This window comes from Vanessa tameamea, chromosome 3 (genome assembly GCF_037043105.1).
Source record: "Vanessa tameamea isolate UH-Manoa-2023 chromosome 3, ilVanTame1 primary haplotype, whole genome shotgun sequence".
Lineage (NCBI taxonomy): Eukaryota > Metazoa > Arthropoda > Insecta > Lepidoptera > Nymphalidae > Vanessa > Vanessa tameamea.
Window position 1 is genome coordinate 9164228 of NC_087311.1, and position 23061 is coordinate 9187288.

The 23061-nt window shown below is 34.1% G+C and overlaps 1 protein-coding gene across 3 annotated transcripts in view; it reads right to left on the reverse strand.

The window, feature by feature from the left end:
- The window catches only part of LOC113397457 (uncharacterized protein), a 55797-nt gene that overhangs the window by 1847 nt on the left and 30889 nt on the right, over positions 1-23061 (reverse strand). For 2 of the 3 annotated variants that reach the window (XM_026635808.2, XM_026635806.2), the window contains 21 exons: positions 18746-18924; positions 13579-13766; positions 9857-10012; positions 9196-9340; positions 8725-8848; positions 8124-8255; positions 7771-7897; positions 7289-7434; positions 6891-7078; positions 6495-6623; positions 6078-6259; positions 5654-5892; positions 5228-5453; positions 4941-5085; positions 4582-4715; positions 4257-4384; positions 3857-4071; positions 3544-3671; positions 1754-1840; positions 1403-1560; positions 669-828 (listed from right to left, as the gene is read on the reverse strand). In XM_026635808.2, the coding sequence (XP_026491593.2) occupies positions 669-828; positions 1403-1560; positions 1754-1840; positions 3544-3671; positions 3857-4071; positions 4257-4384; positions 4582-4715; positions 4941-5085; positions 5228-5453; positions 5654-5892; positions 6078-6259; positions 6495-6623; positions 6891-7078; positions 7289-7434; positions 7771-7897; positions 8124-8255; positions 8725-8848; positions 9196-9340; positions 9857-10012; positions 13579-13766; positions 18746-18924 (3316 nt within the window). The remainder of the gene's footprint in view (positions 1-668; positions 829-1402; positions 1561-1753; positions 1841-3543; positions 3672-3856; positions 4072-4256; positions 4385-4581; positions 4716-4940; positions 5086-5227; positions 5454-5653; positions 5893-6077; positions 6260-6494; positions 6624-6890; positions 7079-7288; positions 7435-7770; positions 7898-8123; positions 8256-8724; positions 8849-9195; positions 9341-9856; positions 10013-13578; positions 13767-18745; positions 18925-23061) is intronic. The other variant, XM_026635807.2, reaches the window with a different exon arrangement.

A 23061-nucleotide genomic window follows, 5' to 3' on the forward strand; every position in this document is an offset into this window, starting at 1 on the left:
AATCGGAACTGGGAGCAAATGGTTATATAACGAATAGTTATTTTTTTATATAATTGAATCGTGAAAAGTTAAAATTGCAAGTGGTTTTTAGCACCTAATTTAATTCAATTTTAGTAGTATACATAATTAGGTGTTTAATTTAATTTGTTCACCTTCATTATAATATACACGTACTCTTAGCTCTATAGCTGTATATAGAGTATCTATGTTTGAAGTTTTATTTTAGTATCAACATATTTTCAAATGTATCGTTATTAATATTTGTGTTAATATAATCTTGATGTTAATATAATATTTTAATGTGGAATATGTCGCAAAAGGTGCATGGTGTAAAACTCCAAGATTACGAACAGCAAAAGTAGTGTCAAAAAAGTGAAAAATTAATTCATTATCAATTTTAAGGACATACTAAGTACTAAGGAAGTAATATACAAGTAACAAAGCTTGATAGCTAGATAGCTTGTAAAATAAAAATTATATATACTTACACATATATAGGTATACCTAACTATGTTATATTTACAATATCCTAAAATTCAACGATAATTATAAACCAGGATAGAGAAAATAACCATTTTATGCATATAAAAACAAATAAAAACTTAGTCGATTGTTTTTTTAAATAATTTACTTAGTTCTGTTTGGTTGCGTACAAAAACACTTAGTACCTCAAATATATGGTATCGAATATCATTGATTTGCACGAGTGGCGGCGCGCTGGCGGGCGGCGCGTCGGGCGGCGTTCGCGGCGGGGCCAGCATGGCGCGCAGCCGCGCCGACTCCGACACCAGCACTATTTTGTGACCGTAGAATAATCGGCCCTCCACTCTGAGATGAACGCTTGCTTGTCAATTACAATATACTTTTTATTGATAGCAAATGTTAGGTGCTTCTCATTTACTTCTAGTGTCGATAAATTTGTTACTTCTTTAATCTTGTGTTTTAATTAAAAAATAATGTTACTCACAAACATTAGACATTAACAGTAGGAAGACATGAAGGCAGAATCGGAAATTGGTCGTAAATTATGTTGCCAAAAAGGACGAACGTTTGCGGAGAGTTATATATTTGAAGATAAAAAGAAACAGATCTACCTACATATGACACATTTACTAGATTTTCTACTACTAGTAGTTTATACACTTCCAATATAATATTTTTCATTGTATCAAGCAATAAACACTACATAACATACTCGTATTTTCAATACAATAAAACCTAGTTCTGTAAGTTATACTCTTGTCATACTACTGAAAATCATAAATGATTATTATTTGAGTGACTAATTCACTCAAAGAATACTAGGAATTTGAAATTGTTTATACGTAAATAATATTTGACCAATATAGTTACGATAATTAACAGACCAACATTATATTCTCAAAGTAACGGTAGAATTTACCTGAAAGTGACGTCAGCCAGCGATGGGTTGTTGACGTAGGAGGGATCGACGCGAGCAGGAGCGGGCGCGGCAGGCGGCGGCTCCAGCACGGCAGGCACGGGCTCCCAGCCGTAACACGCACACAGGATATCAGCGAGCAGCAGTACTGTGCCTTCCTTCTAGTGATTCCATCAAATGCTCATTAGTATACTAAGCATGTGGTTAAATCATTAATAGATTATTTTATGATGCGGCTCGGATACATACGGAATCAAGCAACATTTATAATAAAAACAGATAACGACAATTCGTCAGATAAAATAAGTTCTTCGTCAGTGTTGTTTTTTATAATTTGACTAAAACTAGAAGTACCTTGCTATATCGTAAAATGTTGAAAAGTAGAGGGAGACACTCGTAAATAAACTGCTTGCTGTAGTGACTGTCATCTGACGGACACACCTGGAATTCAAAATGAATGTTTATACATTTTAGAATATTTATAAATTCTTCAAATAAAATTTTCTTTCTATTATCTTTACTAATATTATAAAGAGAAAAACTTTGTTTGTTTGGTTGTAATGAATAGGCTCAAAAACTACTGGACCGATTTGAAAAAATCTTTCACCATTCGAAAGTTACATTATCCACGAGTAGGTAATATAGGCTAAATTTTATTTTGGAAAAAATAGGGTTCCGTAAGATATTTGGGTTTTTCGGACACAAGGTGCAAAAAATCAACCAGAAAAGTTACTTATTTTGCGTACGCTGCTTAAACTATAAAAGATAGAACCATAAAATGTAAAAATTAATAATAGATCTTATAAATATCTACAAAAAAGTCCGCGACACACTATACCTATCTATGTCGCGTGAGGCACAACAACCATTTTTTTTATTTAAAAATCTTGATTTTTTTGGACTACATTTAAACGCATTTATTTTACTCATGCTATTAATCCTTATCAAAATAATTTCTCCCAGGAAAGAAACAGTCAACGAAATAGACATAGACACCGTCACTAACATCGAGGACGCAGAGCGCTACCCCCAGGAATTTTTAAATTCTCTGAACCCCGTTGGGCTACTACCTCATGGACTGTCGTTAAAAGATATTGCTTCTCAGAAATTTAAGCCCCCCCCCCAACATGTGTAATGGCATGAGACTTCTTATATAGGAGCTAAAAGGTAATTTAATTGTAGCGAAGATTATCACCGGCCCTGAAGCTGGTGAATTATTTAGCTCATATACCAAGAATACCCATGATTCCTACTGATTTGCCTATACCCTCCAAAAGGCTTCAATTTCCAGTAAAAATTTTTTTCTCCTAACGATATAAAAATCCCAGGCACAAACATTCAAATTAGTAAGAATTGATTTACGAAAATAATGTTTTACGCATGGGAAACTTTACGTTGCCCTATCACGGGTCGGGGCTCCCGACCATCAGTATATTTTGTTACCTGAAAATAATTTAACGTCAAATGTTGTTTATAGAGAAGTTCTACAATAATCTGCTGTAGTTATCTATCCTAAAACAACGGGTTGCACTCCGGGACTGCCGGCAGAAATGAAAACTTAGTATTAATTACATTTAAATATTTTCATCATTAACAAGTTTAACATCCACATAAAGACAATCTATGCAGCCTGCGGATAATGACTGCGTCGTCGATGTCAGTGTCGCTGTTTGTGAATTGACCTGGGAATCATTTTGCTGACCGTGTCTTTCCTGGGTAGGCTTTTTGCAGCGGTAACCGACATCCACGCGGGCGGAGCCGCGGGCGACCGCTATTAAACATATAAAAATATAATAAGCTTTGAATTTTCAAAAAATATTCAATGTACACCTACAGATTCGGTCGATTTACTCCTTAATTATACGCATAGAAAAATAATGTCTGTAAATAAGTTTACAAAATCAAAAATCAAGTCATAATATAACAATATTTTTTTTTTTTTAAGTTTTCATAATTTTCGCAAAGTTTTTCAAATAATCTTGCTACTTCTATTTATTTAAAAAAATATATATTTTGTATCTTTATGGGTTATTTTGATTTCCTTTTGAGATACGCAATCCTGTCACAAATCCGAAATCTACGCAGATGAAGTCGCGGACAGAAGCTAGTATTTCTATATAATAGTTTTGAAATTATATAGTTACCTGTAAAAAGTCTTGTAACAACTGATCTATCACATGGTCGAGAGAAGATTCTGCGGCAGCTGCTAGTGACAGGGTCCAGGCGTGAAGAGACCACGGGACTCCAAGAGCACGCAGCTCAAGAGTTATATCTAAAATAAAACATATAGTTTTAAAGTTTAGCAGTATTATCCGGAAGTATATTGTGAAATTAAAACAGAAAACTAAATTATTAATTATTACAATTTGACGAAGAAACGGTTTGTGCGAATCTATGGGCTCAATGGTAAACCTACTACTTAAATTGTAATGATTATGATTACCACGTCCTTCGTACCTAAATGATCAGTCTCAGCGGCGTAGTACATGGCGTCTTGCAGCGCCCTCTGCTGCTGTTTTGTGAAGGGTGGTGGCCGGCCGGCGACAGGTGGTGCGCCTTCCGCCAGCACTTCCTCCAGCGAAAGAACGGCGCCGCCGCCAGCGCGCGTGCCGCCACGCACCGCAGCGCGCAAGCTCGCACGTCGACCGTGAGTGCAGCACACCGCGACCGCGCTGACAGAGTGGTGTAAATGCACATTACGATCGTGCAAAATTTATACGAGTAGGGAAATGCCGACAGCATGCAAAGGTGTCGTATTAAATTCGTCAATATTAAATGTCAATAATACAGTCTTATCACGTATTACATTTTTTATATATGTATTTGTGTTCATATTTTTGTAATAAATGTTACTGACCTGTAACATCCATACTGTGCCGCTGCAGAATAACACAAAGCATCATTGAGTTGCGTCGAGAGGAAGGGGTCAGCGCCGTGGGATAATAACAACTGCACCAATTCTAAATTGCCGACGCCACACGCCATCTTGAATTAAATTGATTCAATTGTAATTGTATTTAAATAATATATCGGTGTTTTTTCTAACTACTTAAAGAATAAAAGAGGTGCAGTGGTAAAAGCAACAGTGGGCCAATATTTTTTTCTAAAAAAATTTAATACATTTTCACTCGGATGTTTGAATAATTAAATGCAAGAATTGTGCTTATTTTATTTTAATATACCTGTAATGGAGTGAGCGTACACACGTCGTCGCCTCGTGCGGGAGCGCCGTCCACGCGCGCACCCGCTGCCAGCAAGCGACGCGCCACCTCCACCGCGCCCGCGCCGCTGCACGCGTATACCAAGGCGGTCCACCCTAACGACACGTAAAACGTAGCATCTTTACGATTTTTTGCTATAGTATATTTATTACATTGTAAGTGGGAGATATGGAATTGGAGAGGATCTTAATTTTTGTTTATTAAAATACTTATTTGGAATTGTAAGTAGACTTGATTAAATTAAATAATTAACAAATGCTCAATGACTAAGCAAGAGTATGTAAAGAGAATAATAATTATGAAACTAGAAAGAGATGTACCGGCGGTAGGCGGTGTGTATCCAGGACTGGGAGGGGACGCTGAGTGCGATGTGAGTGCGGGAGTTCGTGGCGACAACAATGCACAGTGCTGAGCTGCTGCACCCCCTGTCTCTACGTTGGGATCCGCGCCCGCTTCTAGCAGCATCTATTAAAAATTACATATGTGACAACATAAAATCATCATGACTGAACGTGAATGCAAAATATATTTAAATCGTTAGCGTAAAAGTAAAAATTGTATTTAAGGAGCTCTTTATTATAAGAAATTGATAATTTTAAACACTCACGGCAACGACTTGCTCGTCACCGGCTAGCGAGGCTTTCATCAGTGCAGTTAGGCCCGACGCATCAGTTGCATCGATGCCGGCTGGCGGCAGGAGCGCTCGTACTCCACCCACCAGCTCAGGTCGACCGCTTAGTAATGCTCGTTGAGCCAGACCTAATGCCGCCCGACTCAATTCGTCCGGTGTCCGTTGACAACGCGACCACGCTGGTTCTATCGCCTCCTCTAGACTATAGATAGGTTATATAAGATATAGGTTTATAAATACATATTTTTAAATGATAAATTGCTACGGGATACTTGATTGCGAGAGGAACGAGCAATGTATTTTGTCACTATTTACTGTCACCAGTCGCATGGTAATTTTTTACCCGCATGTATTAATCTCATTCTTGTATAGATATCTTGTATTCATACGAGTAAGACTCACGTGACAGGTCGTGGCGGACAATCTGCATGTGGCAGCAGCAGTCTTGCAGCTTGCAGCACGTCATCAGCGTCAGGCACTGCGGGGGGCGGGCGTAAGGTGGCGTGTGCGCGCGCCACACGCACCCACTCACCCAGCGGCGGCAATGCGCCCGCACCGCGTTCCCCCCACAACCCCGCCCCACCTGCGCCCGCACAACCCGCACCCGATGCGCCCGATGCGCCGCTGGATGTGTGTTCTAACTGTGAAAAGACCACAACCAACCGAGTCGTAAAATATTACAAATTGAATCGACTTCCGATAGGTATACTCTAGAAGGTTGCGAACAGCTAATCGCTTAATTTACCAATCTAAATGTCAGTACATTACTGTACTAAGAACATAGTCTCAACTAGAATCTAGTCTCTAATCTCTAGTCTCTTATTACCTGTGAACATCGCATAAAGTAGTATAGAGCTTGCTCTGCACCGGGCGACAGAGGTGGATGTCGTGGATGCACCTGCCGCAGTACTGCTCGCAGTTCCGCCGCTGATCCCGCACACGTAGTCAACAATACTGATGTACCTGAGCCGCCACTGTTGTTAGAACCGGCGGAAGCACCCGACCCACCTGCAATGGTTTTATATGTAAGAAATTTAGCACACAAAGTTTCAATAGTTAGTTTATAAGATATGTATATTCATTTAAATTGAATATATATATTTAGTTGAAATAGTTAATTTATTTGATAACATTGTAATTTTGGAACTTTGAAACCTTGAATTAAAATATATATATATATATGTTAGGAATGAGTAAAATGTCCTTCAGTAAAAAGTTGCTTTAATAAAAATTTCCTACTAACCAGAACCATTAGTGGTTATTCCTGAATCGTGGCTTAACCCCAACTGCCGGTGCTCTGGTCGTGGTGCTCCTGAGGATGAACCAGAACCTAGAGAACTCATGGACTCCCATCTCGAGAGGGATAACGCTCCTGCAAAAGTAGAACTATATTAATAACTAATGTTTATAACATTACTAAGAAATATACTTCCTGTACTTTTAAAGGATTTCTGAAAATCGACTTCATCTAGCAACTTTATGAGCTTGATATGGAATCCTTATCAATATTAAATTTAACGAAAGCCTTGTCTTTTATTCCATCTATCAGTAAACTAAAATTCATCAAAATAAGATGAATCAGTTTTGATATAAACAGTTGCATAAATAAAGACCAATTTAATGTATGATTAATAAATACCTGATGCTACTCTTCCTGCGTTTAAGTGGCTGTATGGTTGAAGCAAGCCCCACAGATCCGCGCACGTGGCGACTGCGTGGTCGATGGTTGCTGGCGTAATGGGCAACGCCGCTGCACTACTACCAGCTATTAGCGCTATCTCCTCTAAAAGCGTTTCCACGCCCGCACAGAGATAGATTGCGGCGTATCTGTTGATTATTCAAGTCAAATTTCATTGAAGTCGATTAGTTATGGTTAATGTTTTATTGCATTTCGCGAATATAATTTTATTCGTGGTGTCAGAAAAAATAATTACATAATCATTTAATCAAAATGATCTTAAAACAAACGAATGCCGACATACTGATGATATTTCTGCTAAGGTAGTAAATCTGTGAAAAAAGTCACATTTTACTGACTCGTGCACGAAGGATGCGACGCGTACGTCCAGCATCCAGCGCTGAAAGCGTCCGGGCGCGAGGCAGGTGCGTGCGCGCGCCGCTGATCCGAGCCGTCGTGCTGCGCTGCCAGACGTCGCGTACATCGTAGCTGCTCGTTGACAACCCTACGATGGAACATATAATTACTTTAATATAACACTTGATGTCGTTGACGGTCAAGGGTGTTAGGTATGTATAGCCTATATCCTTTCTTGCAGTTCAAGCTTGCTTCATACCAAATTTCCGCAAATTTTCTTCAGTGGTTAAGCTGTGAAAGCGTAACATACAGAGTTACTTTGAACCATTTATAATATTAATATACACGTAAACATTTATTTTTCATACCTTGGGCTTGCTAATAATGTTAGGATTAGCACGGCTTAATCTATAGTATATGTTTTTTAATATATGTCATTTTTTATTTCTTTTCCTTATTATTTAAAAAATAATAAGATTTTTACCTTGATGCAAGCGTCAGCAAGCGGAGTGCTGAGTACGATCCGGAAGGCGCCAGCTACCTCGTGCTTGGAACAGAAGCCAAAGTTCTGCGACAGACGTTGAGCCTCCCGCGCGATCCGGACTAACGCTCTGTGGAGTAGTCATTAAACGTAAATTAAGTTTAGTAAAAGAAAAATATCAAACAAAGCTGTACGACGTCAACATAATTGTTATTCTGCGAATCGTATTTGTCTTTTAGTGAAATGTCTCTCGAAACCTGATGCCGTCATTTGACAAATTTTGTTCCTCTGTGATTATTAAAATATATTTATAAATAAATTATTTTTAATAATCACGGATAAAAATAATATCGAACCTTTGTAATAAATAAGCAAGTCGCGGTGGTGCATCGGGCGCCATCCTCGCGGTGAGCTCTCGACAGCGGCCCGTTTGCAGTGCGCGGCTGACCTCGCCTGCCGTCCAAGGCACGCATCGGAGCTCTACTAGTCTGTGGAATTGTTTTGTTACACAATTTTTTTTATCAGCTTAGGTCAAAACGTCGTTCACTGTCTTTCTTTAGACAGGTTTCATGTTTTAATGAGGATGTCTTTCAGAACGAATTTGGCTAGGGCCGTTTGAACGGAAACTGGTCAAGTGCACATGATATTTTGTAGTGTAGACGTATGCTGCAACTGTAGCAATGCACTTTATTTCCTCACTCATATTACCATACTCGGGAAAGAGTGCGGATTATTCAATGTCTTGAACCGGTATTAGAATATCGGTATTAGAGGATCATATGATCTGTATCAGTAAAAATAACCACTTGGGCAACTATACTACCTCGTAACTTGTAACTTATCAAGAAAATGAATAGTTTTCATGGAAAAGTTCAGGTGTTCTATTTTTTGTTTCGCTTTAGTTGATTGAGTATAAGATCGATCGATATGATAAAAATAATTTCATTAAAATCTTACCTATTATGTGAGTCCACCCACACGAATTCATCAGCACTCGTGACGTTTGTGCAGACCGTGTCAAGTGAGGGTTGACGCACCAGTGGGGCACGTCTTCGTCGAGCGTCACCGACACTGCCACCCTCTGCAAAGTATGTTACAGACTTACAAATGTAATAGTCACACAATTTTTACAAAATAACAGTAATAGCTGTAAAGTCACTATAAAAAACATATTCCAGGCCATATTTGTTTGGGCATATTTGTGTTAAATTTCATCCAAATCCGCAGTTTTTGCATGATTGAGTTTAAACATCTAAACAAACATAATATAATATCTATCAGTTTAGAATTACAATTTATATGGAATATGGAATAAAATAACGTTATTATTAGTTTTATCATAGTTCCGAGCAGTCTTATTTTAACCTTTAATCATAAAACCAGGTAAATAAGAATAAAGAGTAAACAATATATATAAGAATTTGTAACCTGGGGCTCCATTATTACTGCCACCACCAGCACTTGAAGCCCCACTGGTCGCTGTGCTACTGCTGTCACGGGACCGAAGCGTCAGCTGTTTGATCGCTGACCTGATGTCCTCCAGACCGCCTCCACCCGGCCAAGGTGACTGTAACTGAAGAACCATTAAATAAGTAACAATGTCTTTGTGTATGAAAATAATAATTTTATTTTCAATTAAACCTTATTTATTATTTAGATGATTTATACATATTGAAAATGAAAACTCTTCCCTTTGTAAGTTTATTTTTTGTTTATACTTCATTTCGTGCTCCGCGCCCAAGTACAATATTATAAAAAAACTAGTATAATATGTCGAAATAAATTCTGCTACATGTCTATCATTTTTTAGTCAACCTGAATTGTAACAGCATATTGAAATAACTGACTAGTCTCCTCGATAAGAGTCGAGGTAGGTATTTGAAAAAAATAATAAGGAATTGATATTGTATTTTTGAAAATTGTCATGTTTTTTTACTAGTATACGTAGACAGACAGGCAAATGGGCCATCTGAGGGTAAGTGGTCACCACTGCAATTTATTTTTGGACATTTGTCATATAAAATATAACGTAGCGAATTCTGTGTAGTGTAGTTTTTTTGCTATATTTACTTTAATTATCATTGTCTACCTTATTATGAGGTCGGTGTTTTGTCCTTGCGTGCGGCGGTTGTCTTGATCTGCGCGGCTCATCTCGGCCCGCGTCTCCACCACCGCTATCCGACATCGACGCGTGCCCTGACGACCTGTTCTCATCCGAACTGCTATTGCATTCACGTACACCATTCTGAAATTCAAATAATTTGGTATATTAATTTTTCAAAAGATCTATACGTTTGAATCTTTTGATTCTTCTGTGTAATATCTGTGTTCGTTTTAATAGTACTATAGAATAATATTTAGATCATGTTGAGTTTTAATGTATTCTGTAATGACGGTATTACTGGCGTAGTAAAAAATCGTCAGGAAAGTTGCTGAGTCGGATGATATTAACACGTTCGCTACGGAGAAAATTTTGGTCATTGACCCGCGAGTGCGTCAATAGGGTCTGCCTAAAAAAGTCTTGTTAGGCATAGGTGATTTTAAACCCTAATAACTTCTAATATTTAATAAATTATGTAACTATGCTATGGCAAAAACGTAAATCTATACCAAAGTACAAAGTTACTTGCTTCGCCAATGGCTCCGATGACTGTTTTTCAAGAAAAGTGGAGAAACAAACACAAGGCTTTTTGACCTACTATCAGACTAAATTGATGGTTAAGTTAATGATAATTTTAGGGATGGAATTTTTTTTAATGAAAAGACCAATATTATTTAATTTTATGTATTTTTTATTTAAAGATCACAAACGCTTATCACTAAAAACACTTGAGACCATTATTACACTCTAGGCAGTACGATTGGTTTTGTTTTTTTTTGTTTTCATGTTGAGTTTCAGTGTCATATTTCGCTCAAATTTCCTCTTTGGATAATGAATATTGTTTGTCTTTTTTCTTTTGGTTCCTTAAGCTATTATGCTGACCATCACCGTCCACTGTATATTTTTTTGGCAAATTATAGTAAATTAAATAAAATCTTTCGGTTTCATTCATTTAGCTTATTCATTCGATGGAAATTAATTTATTTTAGACTGCAAGGGAAATTCGAGTCGCAATAATACACATGTACTCAAAGATCTGAATGTTGTCATCACAACACTAAATCATTTTAACTAATCAATCAGTGCGATACAAGGCTAATAGTTGTTATGCTTCACATAAGGCCTTCGGGCCTTGTATTGGCAAGGAATGACAATTTTTATACAACCATGCTGAATAAGGTTGAAAGGTCTTAAATATACTTTATTATAAAATTTAGTTGACCTTCAAGAGACAATCTGAAATATACTTTTGTATTTATAGTTTATCAAGAACTATTCAAGTTAGAGCTTTTGGACCAGAGAGAGTTCACTCTATTTTGCTCCCGCGCTGACAGCTAGTTTATCCTTAAGGTTTTGGAGCCTTGTATCGCAGCGAATATGTTACTCAACCCGTAGCACAGCACCATGGTGGAATAAACTCCAAGCTTTCTTATTAACAGAATAGCAAGCCTTTTCCCAGAAGTTGGACATATATTTTTATGGTTATATTACTTTTACATATCCTTGTGTCTTTAATTTGAATCTTTGTCGGATAATGTATGTACATTTAACAAAGAGATCGTGTTCATTGAAGTATTCAACATGAGTTTAACAAGATGAATTGAGTCATCAAATAGAGCTAAAAAAATCTTATGAAATGAGTTATCGTGACGCCGCGCGTCGCAGATGCCTGAGCTCCCATTGTCAACGGCGCTTTCGTTTTCGATCTCGTAACTTCCCACCCATTACGCTTTTCCCTATCAAAAGACCGTGGGATTCCGTTAAATACAATGCTTATTTATTTTTTAGATAACACTTTCGCTATATTACGCTTGGGTAATTTGTGTAATCGGTGCGTTCACTTCTAATTAATGAGATGCGAAAAATTATGAATTATGGTTAAAAAAATTGTCGATCTCATCCTGTTATGTGAATATCTTTCTGCTAAAAGTCTACATGCGAATAAATGCTTTTCCGTTGTGTTATTGAAATGTAAATTTTAATTATGTCAATCTTATCACAAGGACTTGTACCAAGAGCAAATTGTCTTGGCCTACAACCGTGACAAACAACCTTAATGTATTTCTTACACGACGCAATTGAATGTAATACTATTCGAATCCCGTAATATTAATATCGTAGTGGCGTGCGCGGGCGCATTAAACACCAATTTTATCCAATCGTTACGAATTGACAGATATAGATAAATATACCCACTTCGAAATACCGTAAATCTGTTGTGTTTTAAAAAGTAAAACTGCATTTAAATAGTTCTTTTTCCTGCTATGGGCTTACTTTTAGTCAAATTTAGTAGCTAAGAGAGCATAATAATAAACATTTTAAGATATTTCATCCAATAAGATATTCTCTAACTAAATATTAATATATGCTAAATCTGGTCATATCTACGTGATATAAAATAAAGTCTAGATCTATGTTTAGATCTTTAAAACTACGCAGCGAATTTTAATGTGGTTTTCACAAATAAATAGGATGATTAAAGAGGAAGCTTTATATGTATAATATATGTATATTATAGTAAAGAAAAACCGGGAATTTCAACTTTCCTAGCCGGAAAAAACCTTCCATCTATAAAAGTTTTATAGAGATCCTTATTGTACCCGGTACGGGAAGCTAGTGTGCTAAAAACAATAGGAATTTAACAAGCATTTCATAAGAATTTCATAAATACGAATTAAAAATTATGTATCAATTGTACTAAAATTATATATAGTTTTATTAAAGAGACAAATTTTCGTAACGAGTTTTAAGTAAAATAAATCACAATAATAAACATTTTCTATAAATAAGGTTTTACTTGTAGTTATCTATTTGAATTATTTTTGTAAAATTAACGTTCTAAATTATAAAAAAATATATTGTGTAGATATATAGGATAAATGTACAATCTAAAATAAATTCGCTTTAATATTACTTTGCTAAGAAGGAAGAGAAAAGCGTTAGTCGGATCGCTGGAAACCGCTATAAATTGTGTTGCTTGGTCAATAACAGTTACATCTGTCTTCGAAGTCGATTTATCGCCTCGAAACACCATAACTTTAGTAATATCAAAGATCTATCGAAAATTATTTTATAGAGTTTCAATCGATAACAATCATTCAGGAAAAAATCTAAAGAGTTAACAGGCTTTTCTTTTATTTCTTTAAATGATAAAAAATATATATACTCAAATATTTACCTAGTATACGTGTATTGCTGCCTTCATATTATGATTTCAGAATCATCAGAGTTGGCTTAATTTGAAGGGGGTTTAATTGACCATAAGACACTTATATTTTTTTAAATTCTTAGATGTAACTGTATTGTTTGTTTTCGGTGTACAATAAAGTATATTAATTACAGTAATAATACAGCACAAAAAATATGTATTAAAAAAAATGAAGCCAATGAAAAATAATAACAGCTATAGTACAAATCATAACCGCGTGGAATATTGGCAAGAATCAGAAGCAGCAGTTCCCCATTGTATACCAATCTTCTGGCCACAAAATTAACAAGCCCTCATCTCATACCAGAGGAGGCAATAAGATCCGGTATTATAATTTTAATGAAGGTTATTGCACTATTTCAAACTACATTTATATTGGTTTCTAATAATTTAACACGATGATATCACGTCACATAACAGTACCACAAACAGCTTAAAGTTTTCAGATGCCTTTATCATAGATTTCTCCAAAAGATCTAGAAAGAGATAATGTTTGTCGCACCTGCACTGGTGCGGTCTCCACAGGCCGATGGTCATGCTTGGTCCGTCGTTCCAGTGCATAGCTACTCTGTACTGGAGCGCTGCGCACCGGAGAACTGGCTACTGTGATCTGAGACACAGCGCTCACTGGCTTCAGTTGTGCAGCGGTTGGTGCCTCTGGAGACGTAGGGGGCTGATCTTCTACATTTGCTAGGAGACAAATGAAGACAAAAAAATATATAATTTTAAATCGATTTCATATGGAAGAAGGATATATTTTTCTGTTAAAAATGGTTAGTCATTATGGATTTTTTAAAATACATATCACGACGTGTATAATCTGTAATACGCACGAAAACAAGAAGAAAACTCTATTAAGAAGTATTTGCGTTCGGGAACTCGGCACGACAGTTGAAATATATCCCGGGTCACTGTACAGTCTAAATAAAATAAGGAATGAAAATGTCGCCAGTGGATAGTCATAAACTTAATCTCAATCTGTTAACAATAAGTTTAAATTTAATTTAACAACAATTCCATTAGTTATCACTGCTAGGTATGGAATTTCCGCGTTCCCTACCTCGGAGACACGATAAACTTTTAATGAGTAACAGTTAACGGCTAAAGGCGCATGTAAAATAACGGGTGGAATTAAATATACACCATCAAACAAAGTGTTCACTGCAAACTCGGGAACTTTATCTTTGTTCGGATGTTTTATACGAAATAAATAAACAGTTTATGTAACCTTTAGTACAACGTTATTTGCGTATCGTTTAATTCGATAGGGTAATATTTATTGAAGAAAAGGCTTTTGTTTTAAATCATGATAAAGCTATGTTGATGACAAACATAGGTTAATGTTATGTCTTTAATATGTTAAGGTTTTATATTTCAGTCATATTCTCAATAATATTATATCAAATCTCTTCTGATCGAGCCCCAAACTTATATATCATAAATCTAAGCAGGCTTTATGTACTCATAATGTATTGCTTAATAACTCATATGATTTTTAATAGTTTATAGTTGGATGTGAAATTAAATAAGATGAATATAAATTACCACTTATTGATTTGAACATTAGTGGCAACTTTGTTTGTTGAATTTATCTGACTTTGTAAGCTTAGTATTACATTCACCCCTGAAAGATATTTCATGTAAAAGTAACAAAATAACAAAAACAAACGTCATTTAACAAACTATACTAAGTGAAGCTACCACCGGTTCGGAACGTAGATTCTGTCGAGAAGAACCGGCAAGAAACTCAGTAGTTACTCTTTTTCAAAATTTAAAAATACAGTCATGTTAGTTAAATACAATTATATATGTATGTATGTAATATTGCGTTGGTCATATCATTGAAGTACATAAGTACTTTCATAAACACGAGAGCATTCTCTATTTCCTTACTACCTTTCTTTCCGATTATGATCGGAAAGAAATCATCATGCTTCGTGTGCTTTCCGAGCTACAAGTTAATGGGAATTTAATTAAAAAAAAAAAAAATCAATTTTTTACTCTTACCATTTCAACCCTGGACCTCAGAAACGATTAAAAAGTTCTACTTAAAATGGACCCTATTAAGATTTTAGTTCCAGTAAATCTTTAGTGATTCAGACAGAGATTATATTAATAAAAGTATCAAGATACATTGCAGTAGCAAATAGAAAAGTAATCAAAAGTATCAAGATATATTGCAGTAGCCTTAAAACTAACCGGTAATTGCTGTTAAGTGATGACATGATGGTAATAAATTTGTAAGTAGACAGTTGTTCAGTCCAGCTCCGAGAACAGATAGTTGACCAACATCAATAAATACTTCAATAATGATCAAACACGCCGCTATCTTGCCGCATCTATTTTAATACGAGTAAAGACGTATTGATTAGCTAATACAGGGAGGGCTGTTCGAGACACATTCCATGAAAAGAAAAAAAAAATTGTAATTTTTGAAGTATGGGCGGGGTGACCTCTTCTTCGCATCAAGTAATCTGCCCATATATTATAAAAAAAGATAAATATTACATACAATAAAAATAATGAACAGACAAACTCTCTACACAATTAAAATTTTAAAATGAAGCAACATACAAAAAATTTTAAAACAACATACGCACTCAGTACTTTCCTTTATAAAATGTATATTACAATTCCTAAGGAGCAAACTACCTTCATATTAGTAAAATTGGAAGTTACGAATTACTACTATGTTACTTTTATCCATATACTACTATGTTCATATATATTAAGTAAGAACTTATCCCTTCACAAAGTTGCAGGTTCGATTATGACCACATTTCGTTTACTAGTCAGGCTTCGAACTTACATAAAAAGTAGTTGTATGCAATTGATTTATTGGTCTCTGTTCTGGCAGCCCTTTCTGATTCTTATAATTAATTAAGACAAGGGGCAAGATTTAATAGGCCCATTTGTCTCAGAGGTGGACAAGCAACTGTGTTTTATTTATGTATATATACAAACTGTTTTCCGTTCGCCTCACTGGATACCAGCTATATACTTATTAACTGAGAGACTAGGTACCTAAGTTTCACGTGACTTCCCTACCTATTACCGGAGCCGGATAAATCATGCCAGGCCCCTAAGCAACGAAATTCTCGAGGCTCCTCTACCCATTTTTAAATCTTATTTTCTAATTCTTGGCCTGCTTTTTTTATAGATGGCAAAAGATTTTGATACAGGCTTGAAATAAACATCCAAAAAATAATTAATAATTAAGACCCTAGCACAAAAATCGTCAAAGTAATAATTATTTAAAATTAAAAAAAAAAAAAAATTATAATTTTTGTAATTTAAAAACTGAAGAAATTTTAATTACTCTTAAAGGATTAATATCTATAAATAAAAATAAAAATAAATAGAATGTAAAGACTTACTTAACTTGATACAAAATATGAATCACTTTTAAAATTAGGTTTATGAAGACGTGTCTGGATCAAATTTTGTTATTAATCATATTATACAGTTAATTACTAGCAGACGTTAAATACAGCTTATGTTCTTAAAAAAATATTTATGGTTAGTATTTTTAGGATTTAAATAATATCATTATACCGACAACTATGCTTTAATAATTATATTGTATACATATGAAACTTAAACAGCAGTAGTTTTTTTTAATAATTACTATTTATTCGTAATTTTACTAAGAGTTCTATAATTAAAACTTTATATAAAATAATTTTACAAATCACTTCCTTCCTAATGAAAAAATATTCGTCACTAAAACATCAACGCCTACAAAATTACTAGTATCAGCTTGGTGTTATAAAAACAACTAAGTAATATTATAAGATAGCCTTCAGGCCAAGTGTCAAAAAATAAAAGTACTTATCAAAGGCGACATAACATATGATATTACAAATATGACATATTCCAAAGCTAAACATCCTCGTTACGAAATATATAAACGAAATACGAATGAAATAATTACGAATAATTACAAGTTTTCACATCTTACAATCGATTCTCATCGACATTGTAACACTCGAGTTCACTTTTAAATATAAAAAAAATTGGATTTCCTTCGAGATGGAAAGCGATGGTTTTCATTGCGCTTGGGAAATTACTCACAATTGTTACAATTTACTCTTTTAACGCTTCACGACAAAATCGATGACGACGATACGATGTCGATTGTCTATCAAGATTTAGCGAGATGGAGTTTCTTATTTTGTTTATAAATAACTAGCTGCTCGACCGGACTTCACCCGGGTACAAAAAGGATTTTATTCCGAACTATTTCTATTTCACCGATCGAGTCAACTGATCTATTCGAATTTTTACAACGGGAATAAAAAAAATCGCAGATTTTTTTACACGTCTATTTAAACACATATCTCACGAAATTTCTAAAAATACATGTAATTGCAAAGGGCCTGTATTGACAGAAAACGCATAAACTAAAATTTTTATTTATTTTAATAAATGATAATTCCTTGTTTAATTGTATTTGTTTATTTTATTCAATTTTTTTTAAAATATTTATCTATAACAGATAGATCTTTGCTGTATATTCATAATAATAATAAGCTACTTTACAAGATATAAACATATTATATAGTTTATTTTCGTACTGAAGCTATCCATACCAATCAAAGGATTAGTCGTTTTTGCGATATTACCGGAAAAAATAAGTAAAAAAACTGATTTATTTATAATGTCAGTCTGATAAAATTTTACTCACCACCATACACAATAAAATTATAAATAAATAAATATTGGACAACATCACAAACATTACTCCCCCAATGTAAGTAGATAAAACTAGTAGCTAAAGTAGTGTTATGGAAAATCAGACGTAACGACGGTACCACAAACACCCAGATCCAAGACAACGTAGAAAACTAGTGAACTTTTTCTACATCGACTCGGCCCGGAATCGAACCCGGGACTTCGGCGTGGCGTACCCATGAAAACTTTACACAGTGTAGACACTGCTAGACCACGGAGGTGGTCAAATTTCAAACCATAATAATATTAAAAAAAAAAAAAATAGCTTGTTTATTTTTGGGAATCAAGAAATAGTTATAATTATTATATTATAAATACTAAATTTATAAATATTTGGAAATATATAAATGACTGACAAACGCACTGCCTAAACTGGTCGGATTGACGAGATGAAATTTTGACCAATGACCATTAAGAAGGGATTTTTCAAAATGCATATCCCATGGGGATTAAATTGGTGATGAAAGTTTGTGTAGAAATTCTTTATTTTTGATATTTGAAATATCTTTTATTGAGCTACAAACAGTCGTTCTACCATATTTGAAACACCCCTTTTTACATTTTAACTAAATGCGAACGAGCAATTTACATAATATAATAACCAAAAATGATTTAAATTTTGTTCTCGTGATCTTAAAATATATTATATCAGATCATAATAATATATTTTTTAATTATTGTGAATTTTTTGTTTCTTAAATTTCTCATTGGGAAATAATTTAAAATAAATGTTGTGTCAATAATAAATAATTTAACATCTTACCCCCGCGGTAATGAATTTTCCTTATAAAATATATAAATTTAAATATTAACAATAGATAAACATTTGTCGAATAACTATATTTGAAAAAAAAACGTGATTGTGTCATTCATGTCTTAATTATTTGTCAAATTATTAAGAAATCTTAATTGCAAAACATTTGTTAAAAACATACGTTTAGAAGGCGGTTCCGCCGGCGGAGGTGGTGTGGTAGCGCGGTGCGCGTGTGGCGGCGGTGAAAGACGGCGCGCATGCGCGGCTGCTGCACCTGCTACACGTACGCGCAACGCGCGCGCTCCTGACACGCTCGCGCACCACGCGCCTTCTTCAGACGGCCGGCATCCACTCGATGGCCTGAAATAAAGTGTTGACTTCAGAAATAAATATAAAACGTATCAATTCAATGAAATTCAAATAAATAAGCCCCTTAATTTAAACTTTAAATATAATCTTAGGGTGATGTTTATAAATAAAAAAAAAAATTGATTGGCGGAGGCTGACAGAAGATTTGGCATTTACATCACTGGCTGTTTAAGTTGGGGTTGACCATGAAGTGTGGCAGAATTTGATCTATGATAGAAGGTTACCTTACGAAATTTTTATTCACAGCCAAGCATCATATGAAAAAAAATGCAAATTAAGCATATGAATAGTCACTGATGCTTGTCCGGATTTGTACCCGCGATCTCACGTGTATTATCGACTAGGCCATCTCGGCTAATAACATGAGGCGAAGCTACGCTAACTGATTGATCAAATTAGTTAGAACTTATAAATAATTAACAGTATTTAAAACGGGATATTTACCATGTTTTTTATTTTTATTTGGTGGAGCTCGATATTTCGACATTATCTACGAATGTCTTGTTCACGAGATGAAAACATGGTAAATATCCCGTTTTAAATACTGTTAGTAATAAAAATAACCATGTTAATTTAAAATCTTATAAATAATTATTGCAATAGTTGAATACTTCATTATATATATTTAATATCTCTTTGTAAGCCAATACGCAATTTAATGGAATTATTTGGCACCATAAGCGGTATTCCCAAAAACATCGGAAGAAGAAGAACTGTTTTTTTTTTTAACAGTAAGTATGATGAAAGAATAGTTAAAAATAATATCTTAATTCGAAGAAACTGTTTATATAAATTCCACGGCTACTTATTGCAATTTACGACTGATCGAGGTCAACCGTCTGGTTATGAAGATCTTTACATACGATTGAGAGCAATGCACCTCGCGTCAGGCTTCTTAATGCATTAAGAAACAATATTGCGGATTCGAGTGCATTATTTATACAATTAATGAACGAGTTTAATGCAACTCAAGGACTCCTGGAGTGTTTCCAGATATTTGAGTTATTACTTATCATTTAACATTGTTGATAAATTAGTATTAAATTTGTAAAATATACAAGCCTACGAAAGATGAGGTCCCTTCGAAATTGTGCGGCTGACAACTTTGTAAACTTTTGTGCAATTATTGTAGATTCTTGTTTTAATATTAAATTCTTTCTTATAATTAATTACACATACTTATGTATATATAATACAGTGTTTTTGGGTCGTCTTTCTAGTGTTTCTTTCATGTAATGCTTTCACTTATGGTTAAAACGTGTACAATTTTCTATTCTACATACAATACTTGTATGATTTTACTTCTTGTTTTATATTATGTACTTTTTAAAATTAATAAAGATCCATTAAAATGTTGTAACGAGTATTTAATAGTTATGATGTGCTCCTGTTCTCCTCTCCTCCGAGCAAGCCTGGATATGGGTGTAATTTTCTCGTTCATCAAATCGCATTGCAGCACGTTGGTGGATGTCCAAACCTTTCCTTTTTCCTTTTTAAGAGGAGATAATTTTTTTTAACCAACAGTGATACATTTAAGTAACACTCAAAAATAAGTAGTTTATGCCAATTTACATTTAAATTATAAATATAGTCATTTTATACCAGCAATCAGAAAAATTAGAGTTGCTTATTAGAGTACTTGACTTTGAGTTTAGCATATTTCGCTATAATACTGAATGTTATTTAAAACTATTTAGTAAGTTCAAGTAATAAACATATAACGGTATCATAACAATACCTATCTCAGTGATAACCGCGGTCGTGTGACGAATCTGCGCGGGCGCATCCGATGTCCGCAACGAATCGGCCTAATGTCCTTTAGCTTCACGACTGTACAACTGTACCGTGAATTACTTTTGTTATAAGTATGACTGGTTTATCTTTGGACTTTGTGTTTTTTTTTGTTAATTGGAAATTATTTCTTTGATAAGTGGTTAAAATGGTTTCAACTTTTATAACAATCTGAACAAACTAGATCTCTTTATAGTTTTGTATACGATTTTAATTTTTTGCAATTTATTTGCAACAGATTAATTATCTGGTAAATTGATCAGTTTGGTGCCGGAAGTAGGGAGAGGGGGGGGGGTAAATAATTTCCATTACGATTAAATTGCCATAATAAGCAAATATTAGTAAACTACAAATGTATGCTCTACCTTGGGTTTGAGACTATTTAATTATATAAAAGGTTCTTATCAGTCGGATTTGTAGTTTGTAAACAAATAAAATTTGGGTACCTCTTAATAATATCTAATAGACCTATTAGTATCTCAATATAATAAAGATTTTGCTAAGTATAACAAGTCATAACATATTTTAATTAATAAAAGAACACATAACTGAATCATATCATCCTGTATATTTGAATATTGGATAAACATGATTAAATTTCTTTTGACACATTCTTAAAACAGATAATTAAAAAACCAATGTAATGGTGCCTCACAAACTTACTTTTAAATTTCGCAATTTATATCTACTGAGCGATCTCATCTTAATATGCAGTACAAAGACGAATTACATAATTAATTATGATTTTAAGAAAACGGTCAAATTAAACGTAGTCAAGATTACGTCTGTAAATTAGTAAATACTAATACACACATTACGTACATAAGTAAGACAAGTGTGTTGGATAAAAACGAAAGTGGAAAAACATGAATAGCCATCATCATCAGACGCAGGAAGCATGAATGCTAAATGGAAGTGCGTTTCTTACGAGGCATGTGAACATTGTTATGTAACTACGGGAAATAATCTTTATAAAGAAAGAATTTCCTTTTCGACTTCATTAGAAACTGTCACAGACTACAGCTATTCGATTTTCAAAAATGTATAACTCTATCTTATTATAATATAACTTATTGTAAAATAGTTTCATTTACATTAGACAAAATGTATTTGACACGTAGATTACGTTGTTATTGTAATAATAATTTTAAATTTAATAAAATCCATCTGATTTTTTTTTATATTCGAGTATTTGCATAATAACGGTTTCACCTACCATCTGTATTATTAAATTGATTTCCAAAAATGTTCCCTAAAAATATTTTATTTTACGTACAGCAACAGCCATTTGTATATATAGATGTATATATAATTGCCCTTCACTGGTGATTGAGATTGACGGTTTAATTTCGCATGTACGATATTTCGAGGGTCCATCGGGCAAACATGTTGTCAGAAATTTAATCAGATTTATTTTGCTTTCTGCGTATTTTCTTTAACTGTTTAATTTGAAAAGTTAAATCGAAATGTACTCCTTTCATATTTAAATTGACTGTCGAAATTTCGAATTGTATGTTTTTTTAAAATAATTTAATAAATACAAAACACGTATTAACATGTCATTATCATTACCATTTTAGTACTTATTGTAATACTTACTAAAACAAAAGTATATTGGATAAGAAAGGTAAAAACTTTACGATTACAAAATATAATAGATAAAATCGATTTTCGAGTATTATTAATATTTTTACTAATTTCAAAGGGGAAAAGGATACCTTAAATCGAATTATGTGGATTACAACCAATACAAAACCATATTGCGACGGCAGAATGTTGTCACAGATTAAAAATTAAACAAAACGTATGCAATTTCAATCGTCTTAATACTCTCGCGATCAGCGTCTCGTTTAATTTTCCATATTTAAATTATTCTTCTCCCTAAACACATTACCCATTTTTATGTGTAAAAAATATACGAAACGACTCTTGAAAACCTTTATACTTATTGTATGTACATTGATGGTACAATGTTAGAAACCTTCACGCATGTGCTTACGACTGCCGTGCCAAGTCGCAACTCTACATAATACATATTTCTGTATATTATAATAGAAATACTAAAAAACAGCCAAATAATATATAAAAAATTACAATTGTTACCGTAATAACTATTGCGAGCGTGTTACATTTTTGGAAAAGTTATATAAATTATATTTAAAACAATTGTAAGAAATCGTGACATGTGTAAAAACGGCTTTATACCTTTAACAAAGGAGGAGACCGGCATCGGCAGTGTTACGGGCCGTTAAACACATTATCGTATGTAATATATATAACTACTAAGTTGAGAGCGCAGTCGTAGACCATACACCGAATCAATAGTAGAAATAACAT